The sequence below is a fragment of the Ciconia boyciana genome, chromosome 3 (assembly GCF_034638445.1).
Source record: "Ciconia boyciana chromosome 3, ASM3463844v1, whole genome shotgun sequence".
Classification (NCBI taxonomy): domain Eukaryota; kingdom Metazoa; phylum Chordata; class Aves; order Ciconiiformes; family Ciconiidae; genus Ciconia; species Ciconia boyciana.
The window spans coordinates 23,628,573-23,640,726 of NC_132936.1; the positions used below are offsets into that span (position 1 = coordinate 23,628,573).

General features: G+C 37.7%; 1 protein-coding gene across 3 annotated transcripts in view; it reads left to right on the plus strand.

The window, feature by feature from the left end:
• Nucleotides 1–12,154, plus strand: part of ARHGEF10 (Rho guanine nucleotide exchange factor 10) — a 115,321-nt gene that overhangs the window by 96,604 nt on the left and 6,563 nt on the right. For all 3 annotated transcript variants that reach the window (XM_072855140.1, XM_072855142.1, XM_072855141.1), the window contains 2 exons: nucleotides 4,820–4,994; nucleotides 11,793–11,915. In XM_072855140.1, coding sequence (XP_072711241.1) covers nucleotides 4,820–4,994; nucleotides 11,793–11,915 — 298 coding nt within the window. The remainder of the gene's footprint in view (nucleotides 1–4,819; nucleotides 4,995–11,792; nucleotides 11,916–12,154) is intronic.

Consider the following 12,154-nt stretch of genomic DNA (forward strand, 5'->3'; position numbering starts at 1 on the left):
ATGGCTGCAGTTTGGGGTATGCTGTGCTGGTTTGGCACAGGAGAACAAAACCAGAGTTAGGCAAGCTTTGAGGATTAAAGAATGTATAAAGCTTACTCTATCAAAATACAGTATAGCATAATGGCTTGCAGTATTGAAAACAGAAGTTCAGCGAGATAAAATGACAAATATTCTATCAATATCTCTCAGACATGGTAGTTTCATTTTTCAGCTGTTACTACAAGTTTTCCTACAAAAGCACCACAGGAGGTTTCTTTTCATTTCCAGAGTGCCTTGTAAACTAACCCGTCCACTGTATTCAGAGCTCAGATTATTATAGATCCACTGACTTTTATAGCTATAATTAATATACAGGCAATGAATGTTGCAGCAAACAACATATAAGAAATGGTGCAACCGGAAATGGTGTGTATGGGTTGAATAATGTTTTCTTGTCACAGATAATTTTATTCAAGAACGTGATGAATTTTTGTATGGCTGGCTGAGGGTCATCTTGTTTATTCCACATAAGTATCCATACCATAGCATGTCGTCTTCCTCATAGACTTGTGAACAAATGATGATTTTCTGTTACCTCTTTACTGATCCTAAGATACACGCAAGTACTGATCTTGTTTTCATCATCTCACCAGACTAAACAGCTCACTAATGTTTTTGCTTTTGCTGCCTGCTCAGTTACCTGACTTGTTTTGATAAATTCCTCGGTTTATATTTCCAAAATATCTGCTATGATCTGCTATGATGTGCATACCATGTTCATTGGCAATATTGTTTCAATATGATATTGTTCATCAGGCAATTCAGACTTTGTCTATAGGGAATATTTTAACAATATCAGCAGCTGAATACATCTGAGCTACCTCTACCTCTTCCTTACTGTGCAGAGCAGAAGCTTTGCTTTATGAAGGGAAACAGCAGCAAGGAAATGTGCCCTCTGTGCCCTCTCTTGTTGAGAGTTAGTAGTAATTATTTGACTCAAAATTTTTTTTGTGTAATATTAATCTCTATCAACAGGAATCCAGGTGTTGCACAGCTCAACTGTTATTCTTCCCTCTTTGCTGAACTCCTTTATATACTCCTTCATATACTTCAAATTACAGCTGCTTGTTTGTTCATTGCTTTCTACTATCGTGCATACATATTATATGCTCTGTGTCATAGACGTTATCTGTAAAGGCACCTGACTAGTTTTTAAGGCCGTATTTGTGCAAGCCCATGAGCATATTCAAGACCATTTTGTAAACTTCATCCTTGTGAGGCACTCCCTGCTTCATAGGTACATCATATTTAACTGTCTGTGCATTTGCTAAGTGTAAAGTACATTATCCTTGAAAACAATCTCATTCCATGCCTCCTTGCTTTTCTAAGATTCTTATTTAAGCTTTTTAAAAAATAACTATTAGTAAATGAGCAGGTTTGGCATCCTATATATTGGGTTTGGATGTTATTCACTTTTCCTGCTTTTTTTTGACCTCTAATACAGATAAGACTCTCAATTCACTTGTTTTAACGATATGTTACTGTGATAGAATGTTTTAGGAAATGTCTTTTAATGGCACAGTCCCCCAAACTGGCACAATGCCTCAAGCTCCTTGGCAAGGGACATATGAGAAATGCATCAATTGCTGTTTTATATTAATTACATACACTGGTACTCTTTCTGTGAAGAAGAAATTTGTCCTTAGTCTTGACCCTAGATGTGACAGTTGTACTGCTGTTGGGTATAGACCTTGATCCCATAGTTGTGTCTGTGCCTGTAGACCCTTACACTCTGCAAAGGCAGTATGTGTTTGTTTAAAAACAACAAAAAATGCCAGAGTATTTAACGGAATAAAGTCACCAATTGAATGGCATTCCATCCTGATTTGTTTTGTCTTGTTTTTAAAACTTGGCTAACTATACACGAGTTACTCTGAAATGTTCAGCTGAAAAAACAAAACAAATGAAAATCCCTATACACGAGTGTATGTTGCCTGAGTACTGTAACTTCTTTAAAGTGATAAAAGTAATTTGTTTTATCTTGAGGACAATGATACCCATTATGCATCTCTCACGAAGCTTGAGAAATCGTGGTTCAGTTCTTGGCGCAGCTGTTTGGTGCAAGTGAGCACCCCCTCAAAAGAAAGACTCCAGCTATGCCCCGTGCTGCTGAAACAATAGTGAGCTATGTCGGGCTGCACGGCTGGGCAGGCGGGCTGCGGCATCCAGAATGTCTTCTGCAGCTCTTGTGTTGCTATAGAGTTTGAACGAGAGAGCCTGAGGGGAAAAAAGCTGGGTTCTGAATAGAGAGGAATGTAGGTATGAAAACTAAAAGATAAAAGTAAAAGAAGTTCAATTTTTTTTATAACAAAGGGAATAAGACATTTTTGTCCCTTTATATCTCTGTTTCTTGTTATGAGAAGAAGAAAAATAATTGAAGAAAAAGGCCAGCTATTGGTTTTCAGATAGACATGTAATTGAAACAGATAAGTCAAAGCTATCCTCTATACAAAAACGTATGCATTTGTAAAAAAACGTACAGGTTTGGAGTATGTTCCTGCTCCATGTTAGAAGACCCTTTGAATGAGAAGTATAGTTCTTTTTACATGCTTCTTGTGGCATTGACAGTATTACAGTTTTACTTTAAATGTGTCTACGTGTTTCAGCAGACAGCTGTACGAGCGGCAGGACAGACTGAGTGGGAGTATAATGAGTTGGCTGGTAAAAATGGAATGTGACAAAAATGCATGTGCAAGTTGTTTACAGTGGCACCAACAGAATTGTCAGCTGCAGTCAGACCACTCCAGAGAAAATTCATTTCTTACAATCTGCTTCATTTTTCTTCTGATTTCAAACAGTGCAAGTTGCTGGTCAGGTTCACTTTAGCGGCCTTGGATCTGTCCCTGAGAAGTTTTCAAAAGTCAGTTGGTCATCAGTGTAGCGATGTATGAGTCTGTAACAGAAGTTACTATTTTAAAATCTTTTTTGCAGTGAAACATGCATGATGAGATTATCAGGAAATTTTGTCATAAGAGCTCTTTCTAGCTTTGAAAGATGTTGTTCATGGATGAATTCTTTTGTTGAATAAATCGTATGATTTTCAAATTGTGTATATCATTTGGTAAAGAATGAATGGAGGTTACTTGAGGAGAACAGTGAATATAAATGTGCCTGCCAGAGGTGCTTACTATGCATTCTGCAGTGTTGTTATTCGAAGAGTCAAAAGGTAATACAGTAACACTCAAACTGAACCACTGCCTAATAGCTGAAGAGAAACTTCTCTGTTCCTTTACTAAAAACTGAACATGTGAAGAATAATGTTAACAAATTAAAAGAAAAAAAAAAATAATTCCCCTTATCTTTAAACAGACAATTTCTCAGTGGAAAGTACTAATTTATGGAGTAATAAAGTATGAAAAGAAAATTAAGTGCCTACTAAGTATAATACCAGAAGTTACACTTTGTAAAAACTTAAATTTCTATTCTTTACCTCTGATCTTAGCCTGTTTGTTGAATTTAGATGGAGAATTTGAACAATATATCTATAACCCTAATATATTCAAAACATAACTGTCTTAGGCTAAGAGCTTATCCTGAGAAACATGTAATTTAGATTTTGATGCAAAATGGCCAAAATGTAACTCTTAATTGTAATGCATGGAAAATCTAAGTGTACTTTTACAAGGAGGAAGCGGGTACTTTTGCATTTTATCTGCAAATATAATTAAGAGTCTGTAATATGTAGTGTGAATATTGGAGCAGATATTTACTTCCATATCCCTCAGAGAGAGATTTGTATCCAAGGAACAGTTTGTCATTTATTTAGCCAAGGAAGTTTTATGTTTATCAGAATAGCTCTCTGTATTTAATAATAGCTGGCACAACATTAAAAGGCTGTGTCTAACATCAGAGACAGTTTACTTACAAGACAAAACTGGAAAAAAAATATCCCTACTTCTTGTTAATGATTAAAGAACTTTACTACAGCTTTATCTTGCATGTTAACAGGGGCATGTAGAGAGGTTTCGGCCTTCCTGGAGCCCTGCAGAAGTTGGAACTGTGAAGGCACTAGATCAAGAAAAAAGGTCTTTCTTCAGTGTCTTGTATTACTTATCTTCAGAAGGAGGATTTTGGCCTTTCTAATGAGAAGCATCAATATTTTGAAGGACAGGAAAACAAAATAGCTAATACTTGTGAAATTCACAAGTGTCTGTGAGCCACAGTGTTAAGGCTTATGTTGTTATGTACGTAGTTGAGCAAATAATTGTGTATTTACATTCATAAACACTCTACTTTCTAAAGATTACTTTTTCCTTGATTCTGTTATCCTCGTTCTGAAAAGACCCCCTAACAGAACAGAAGAAAAGTATTTTTTATTCTTTAAAGTGGAGTTCTGTAGATAAAAGTAACATATTAGGAAAAAATCTGCCCACTCCCAGGAACCTCATCTGCGGTAGTTTTCCCAAAGGAGTATCAATAAAGAAATACAAAATCCTTTTAAGTCTGAGCTGTTATGGGCTTGCCAGCCCCTACCATGCAATATTCTTAATAAATACAATATCTAAGTTACTGTGAAGTTACCCTCTCATTAGGTAGAATTTTAGCTCAAGAGCTTAGAATCCTTCCATACTAATGATGATGCATTTTCAAAAAAAGGTAACAGGAATATTAACACATCATATGCAGCAGTCAGAACATATCCTGAGCAAAGCAGAGGAAGCTGGCTTTGTCCCTGACACGGAGGACAAAGATGCAGTGCCTACACTGAAGAGCTGATAAGGAGGGTTGAATGATGATGTTCAGTTGCATCTCTGCACAGAGTCCCTGTTTTTTCTTACAGAGCCATTTTGAAGCCCACCAAGAGGAAGGGATGGTAATCTCTCACATGGCTGTTGCTGGAGTGGGAATCTGGATTGCCTTCACATCTGGATCTACGCTTCGCCTGTTCCACACTGAGACACTGAAGCACCTCCAGGATATTAACATTGCCACACCTGTTCACAATATGTTGCCAGGTAGCTGAATCACAGTGAATGATAACATTTTTGTTTTGCCTTTATCACCGTCGTTCTCCAGAGTGTTGTAGATCAGGCCAGAATCTGAAGGTCCCTCTCGGACTTTGAGTCTGATAACTGCCTCATGACTATTTGCTTTAGTAAATCACAGTCTGTCGCCTGCCCAGAAGAACAACGTGTGCAGTGAGCTGCTTGAGTAGCAGCTCTCCTCCTTATAGGTTATAAACCTTAGAGGTTATAAACCTTATAGGTTATAACCTTAGAGGTTATAAATGTAATTATGTAGATAAGCACATGGATTCTTCTGTTTAGTCTTTTTTTTGTGTGTGTGACTGTGAAGCAGTAGGACAATGCAGTCTGCCATGAAAATGTGTTTGCTTTGCAGAGTTTAGCATTTGCTTCTGGAACTTAGTATCAAAGTACACGATGGAGTCAATTTGCCTAGGATCTGGACCAAAAAAATCACTTCCTTAATTTTAGTTATGTCAGTAGTCCCAGTGAACTCGGCTGAACCACTCACACACTGCCATTTCAGAGCGTGTTCAGTGTTTTGCTGATTGGAGCTTTAATTTGTTGAATTAAAAGGTTAGTCTTATAAGTAAAGGTGGAACCTGTGGTTGTTAGGATAAAGTTTAACAGATCTTTAAGTGTTTTAAGACAGAAGCTGTTCTATCATCCCCAAATCATCAGTGTCACAGGCAGTTGCACTGGCCCGTATCAGTTTTGCAAGTGAGTGGCTAGGACCTCAGCATCAGCAAGCACATCAGGTGGGAGCTGTGGCAGTGCTAGGAGAAGAGATGGACAGAAAAGTGATACTGGCATGGCTGAGCATGAGGTGTCCATGACAGGACAACCGTTCTTTCTGTCTCTCCCTGTTTATAGACTGCAATAGACTGAGCTGCTGCAGTTTTATGGGCAATGTGTGCGCCAGCTTTATTGCTTTGTTTCTAGCAGAAGCCAGTTCTTCCTGCACTGAGATTATATTTATATTCTTACAAGAGTTAGGTATAAATCTTAGACAAAAATGTTTCACTTCTTCAGTCTCTGTCTTCTTATGTTTTCTTTCAGATGACATTAGTTTTGCAATAAAGCTCTATTTTAAATTATGTTGATTTATATCATGATCTAGACAAGGTGTTTTTTATATGTGGTGTTTGACTGTAGCTCTAACACTGAACAGCAGCAAATTGCCTGCCTTTAAATAGGTCATTTGATTGAATTAATCCCAGTTACACAAAGAAATCAAGATCAGTTGTAAAAAGATGATTAACTTTTAATACGTTCTGCTGTTTATAGTGTGGGGGGGAAGGGAAGTAGGGCCTCCCTTATACATATTTTCTGCATATAAAAATCTTCAAAACTTTAGCTTTAGTGTTCATTGCCATGGTAATAAAACTGCTGATGTAACATACCTTTTCTTTTTTTTTAAAGAATTTTGGCTAATTATATCTCCTCGGTGTCATTCTTACCCATTTTAGTTCCTTTTTTTTTTCCTCAGTGTCTTCACAAAAAGCACGCCAGTGAATGGAAATGGAAATTTATTTCAGGAGTAGAACATTATTACAGCGAATGTTCCAAGGGAGAATCCATTCTAAAAATGAAATGAATTTCAATTATTTAGCAGCAGCTCTTGGGCCTGTTTATATGATCCCAATAATGCTGCAACAACAAAGGCTAAAAGACAGAGGAGTAGGAGGTTTACATAATAAAGCAGCAGTAAGGACCTTTTGGAACTAAAAGCAGTCAAAGAATAAATCAAGCTCTGTGTAGTATACACTGAGATTAAAAAAGAAAAAACCAAAGTGAAACAGAAAAGGAGTGAAATAGCTGCGTATTTACAAAATAAGCATTTGCCTTTACTGAGGATTTTTAGGACTTTTAGTTTTAAAGGAAACAGCTCTTTTAATTTTCTGAAATCCAACCGGAGTTCCTTAATATGCAAAAATAACAGATAAGTAAAAATTCAACTTGTATTGAAATGAGAGAGAAGAAAATGGTGTGAAAATATTGCTAAGAGTCTTGAGAGATTAAAAAGGCAAGATCTCGATATAACTTCAAAGAAGTTGGACTTCTCTTGCCAAGATTTTAGTAGGAACAACAATATGTAATATTGGCCCGATAGGCTACCTGGAGATGTCATCTGTGTCTTCATTTAAAGCAGTGTAAGTGAGAGGAACATCACTCCATGAAGTTAATGAAATTATTTTGTTATTATGCAGTAGAAGTAAAAGAAAAATTTACTGTCGCTGTCAGGAATGGTTACTGTGAGTTACAGTGCTGTATTTAAAGGATAGCTGTAGTAACTAATTAAGATAGAGGAGTAGGAGGTTCTCATAACCTTAGTAACCAGTTCTCATAGCATTAGATTTTCCCAATTTTGTTCTTAGGTGAAGATGGCTTTAAATATCATTGCCTGCTCTCCTCGTTGTAAAGGATGTGCCTCCTTTGCTTTGAGGAAGACAACCCTGCAGCACGGTGGGCAGGACATGATCACAGAGGAATGAAGTGTCAGGAAAATGGCACAGGAGGTGATTGTCCTTATGATTTGGAAAAGTTTACTAATGTAAAAAAGCAGACTGTGTCTGGCAGAATCTCTTATCTGCTGGACCTAACTTTGTAAATCCGTGGCAGTCTACTTATGAAGAATGGAGCTGGGAGGGCTCTTGCTTTCCGGAGTTATGGGAAGTTTGTAGGAATGCAGAACTGGAAATTAAGCCAGGGTCACAGAAGCAACTGTGGGAGAGACATTTAGTCCGGAGTGGTCCACAGTACCTTTGCTTCATGTAACATCAAAAATACTTCCTAATAATGTATAACAAGCTTGTGTTCTATAACAAAACACCCAAAAAGCACAAATGCCATATGAGAAAGGAAGAGAATGGTTGAGAGAAAGAGCATCATCATTGCTATAGGTCCAGGTAACTATTTATTTCATTATCTAGAAAACCACAGTACAGCTGGATTGCTTTTAAGTGGCCCAAACACAGCTCTGTTAGCTGAACAGAGGGCATACTGAGCAGCAGGAAAAAAAAAATCTATTAACATGTGAAGACAAATATACACGCTTCACTAGTGCAATGTACTTTATTTGTAGGGCAAGTTTATGTTTAGCATTTGTGATCCGTAGTTGAAATCTCAACAAAGGCAGCTTTTCATCAGCCTTTATCACAGCTTGCACCAGAAAAAGAAAAAAAATACTGTACATGAGTAGACAGTCCACGTGTTTTTTCATAGTCACATTCAGTATTTCATTATTCAAGAACATCCTTAAACATGTTTTTCCTTTCAGCTCTAAAAGAGTTTGTCCTTTTAAAGAGATTTCTGTGACCTTGATACATGTCATTTCATTGCTCATATGGATGATGACAGGTTACCTGTTTAACAAAGAGGTGATTTCTGCTTAAGTTGCTGTATTCTGTTTATATCCATATATCCTCTAATGGCATGTGTGTTTCCTGGAAACAGATGAGAAGAGCAAAGAAAAAAAATGCATCATTTCCTCTCTGTGGAAAACAAACTATGCTTTGAGGCGAACAGCTTTCTTTTGTCGCCACCCCACCAGGTGACAGACCATAAAATGCAGTTGTTCCATGATTTTTACTGCTGAGAAATGATAAAAAGATTGGGGGAAAATTTAGGTCAGCCCAGTATGTACAGTGGGCTTATTTTTTATGTAGTAAGAGCAGCATGGTCATGTAAGAGGATATGCACTAGTATGCCCTTGCACCTACCCAGGGTTGACTTCAGAAGATCTGTGTGGGAACGCATGAGGATTTACCTGGGTCTGGTGGATGGTTGTAATTGAGACCTGAGAAGGGTGAACACAGAGCAGAACATAGGCAGTAAAACCATTTGTCCATGTATAAGCTTAGTTGTTGGTTTCAGTTCTTCATAAAGTCAAGATCTTGGTCAGGTTCTTTTACAGGTTTTACCAGTTCTGTCATTGCATTGGGACAGTGTGATCTGAAAGCTGTCATTTGAAGATAAGAATATGTGATTGGTTTTGGCATTTATGTTTATCATTTTCCCTTCTTAACTTGTTAATTTCTGTGCTTACTGCATAATGCTTTCTGGAGAATTGGGTTAACATTTTTTTTTCCTCCGAATTTGAAATACATCAAAACAAAAAGTCACAAAATAACAAAGAAAAGTATTATTTCAAACCTTGGCTAGCAGATAACAAATTAATATTTTAAGTTAATATTTTAATAAGTTTTTTTAATCTATATATCATTTTTTGAGTTGTTATGCACTATTTCAAAGTATATTTTCAGATGCAGATGTTTCCTGCTTTTCCAAGATTTCAAAGCAAGCGGTTTTCCTTTTGACCTCACTATATATAGATGGTTCATGATTAAGGTTGTGCTCAGTGTTTAAGATTCTAAGTTGCTGGCTGATAATTTGCTGTTTCCAGCTATGGAAATAGTAATGCATATTACCAGTTTTCACTGGTAAAAATTACTGGTTAGAAGTTGCTTCAGGGTTGGACTATGAAATCATGCATATTATTTTACATTTTAAATGCTTAAAAAAGCATTAAAGATCTATTGTTTTAAAATGTGAGCATCTTGCTTCTGCAAGGGGTTTGAGAGGCAAAAGTACAATTGGAGTTTTTGATAATTTTAAAAGTCTAAAAACTGTACTTACGTATTTATGTTTGTACTTTGTAAAACAAGCTTTAAGTGAAATGGAGTGAGGTTAAGCTAACCTGCAGTTACCTTGCACTTGCTGTGGCACCGGTTGTGGGAGAGGACTCACATGTCATACATAACTTGAGCAAGCCCGAGCTCTAAATCACAGAATTCAAATACTGATTTTTGAAAACTCCAATACACAGAGGTGTTCAGGCATCGCCGCTTGAACTTCTTTTGTGCCGAAGGAGTGCCTTTGTGTGCTTTGTTTTGGAAACTAAATTAATCCCATTAATACCTCAAAAAACCAAACCAAAACATAAAAACCCACACCAAAAAAACCCACCAAAACCAAACCAACCAAACAAAAAACCCTATCAAAAAAGCAAACTCGAAGCTTCAAAAGGCTTGTAATTTATCAATAGGCATAGACCATCCATGCTTATTTACCTGAAGAGTGATGATGCAGTCCTACCAGCATAAACACCTACAGTTAATGGAAGACAGCATAGGTGTTTCTGAAGGTCTGCATGAGTAGATGGAGCTTCTTCAACTTACTCGTGCTTGTCACACCTGCCGAGGGTGATCTAATCATCATGCCTTTAGGATATTTTAGAAGGTGGTTTTGGGTAGGCAGAGCTGGGATTCCAGATCTGGTGGTGCAGCCTATGTGTGCCTTTACAACACACCATTGCTGGGTTAATACTTTGTTTTGGTAAAGTTCTGTGAGGAAAGACTTGAACTGTGGTCCGCCTCCTGCTTTCCAGTTGAGCGCTTTGGGCTACAGTCAGGCTGCTCCTTCCCTGCTTTTCCCGTGGGTGTGTGATTCATGTTCTTGGATGTAAATTGGCTCAGCTTCAAGGGACGAGATGGAAAATGCATTCATTTGTGATACACCATAATTAAGGTACTTTTCCAAAGTGTGGAACATGCGAGTTCAAGTTGTGTCGGACATGGAATCCAAATTCCCTACTTACTGATGAAGTGATGAACAACTTGAGAACTGTGATGAAGATGAGAATGACTGCTCTCTTGCATGTAAAGTTAATAATAAATCAAAGAACATGTACGTTTTGAACCTGGAGGATTCCAGCAGACTTTAAATGCTCCTCCACATAAACTTGGGCCATGGCAGAAGTTCGGGCAGGCAGTAGTTTCCATTTCTGAAACGTGGCAAGGCCATTTTGAAAATCCATCTAAACCGAATCAAACATATTTAGTAAGCATTGCAAGCAAAAATGACTGTTTTCATTAGGAAAATAGCAATCCCATAAATAATATGTTGTAGAAAATAATAGAATAATTTTGATTGGAAATTACGCTGGAGGTCCTCTTGTCCATCCTTCTTGAAGCAGGCCTGATTAGACCTGGTTGTTCAAGGACTTGTCCAGACAAATTTTTAATATCTTTGGATAGAATGGAGATTCCACAACCTCTCTGAGCAGCCTGTTGCAGTATTTGACCACCCTTATGATGAAGCAGCTTTTCCCTACTTACAGTCCAGATTTCCCATGTGCCAAATTTGATCCGTTGTGTCTTACCCCATCACTGTGCACATCTGAATAGTCTGACTCTGTCTCCTGCGCACCCTCCCATCAGATAGGTGCAGACAGCACTTCTGATCTCTCTTTGTACACAGTGTGCTCCAGTCTCCTGATCATCTTGGTCGCCTTCCATTGGACTTGTTCCAATATGCCAATGCCTTTCTTATACGGGGAGACCCAAACGCCAACAGGGGGGCACAGCACTTCTGATGTAGTTTCACAGAATAAAAACTAGGGGAAAAAAGTAATCATGAAGAGGTTTGAGTCTTGAGTACAGCGTGCTATGGCAATATATTATTGAGTACTGTGAAGTGAAACGCCTTTCAGTTTTCTTATTGGGAATATACAAATATAGCCTGTTTTGTAAAAGCATATTTGTAAAGATAATCTATGTCTACTTTTAGATACTGTGGTTAGACATTTAGGACAGAATGTTTCAGAAGTTTAATAGTATTTAAATTGTCATGTGTGTAAAGTTTAATACCACAATCCAGCAAAATATTTGCCTTTGCGATGAGTGCTTTGCTGAATGAGTCGGTACAGCTGATTGTTTGCCTGAAGTTACTTTGATCTGGGCAAAGATCATCACTCTTAAGTAACAGAGCGCTTCCTAAACTTCACAGGGCAGCAGCGTGTTTCTGTGACCAGCCTCCTGGTGTGCCATGGTTTATTGCTGGTTGGAACAAACCTGGGTATAATAGTAGCGTTGCCAGTGCCACGCTTGCAGGGGATTCCCAAAGTAACTGGTGAGTGAAATTTCTCAAACGGATCGACTACAATGGTTTTATACTGAAGATTTCATTTCTCTTCTGTCACTAGTTTAAGTGAATCTGCCAAATTATATGTATTGTTTAGATATATACCAGAGCTTTGTGATGAAATTGTATTTGTTGTTCTTCCTGAGCTTTACAGGATAACCAGATACTTGTCTAGTTTTGTCTCAGTAGTTTGAGCTAGGACAACTATTTTTCTTTAGGACATAAGA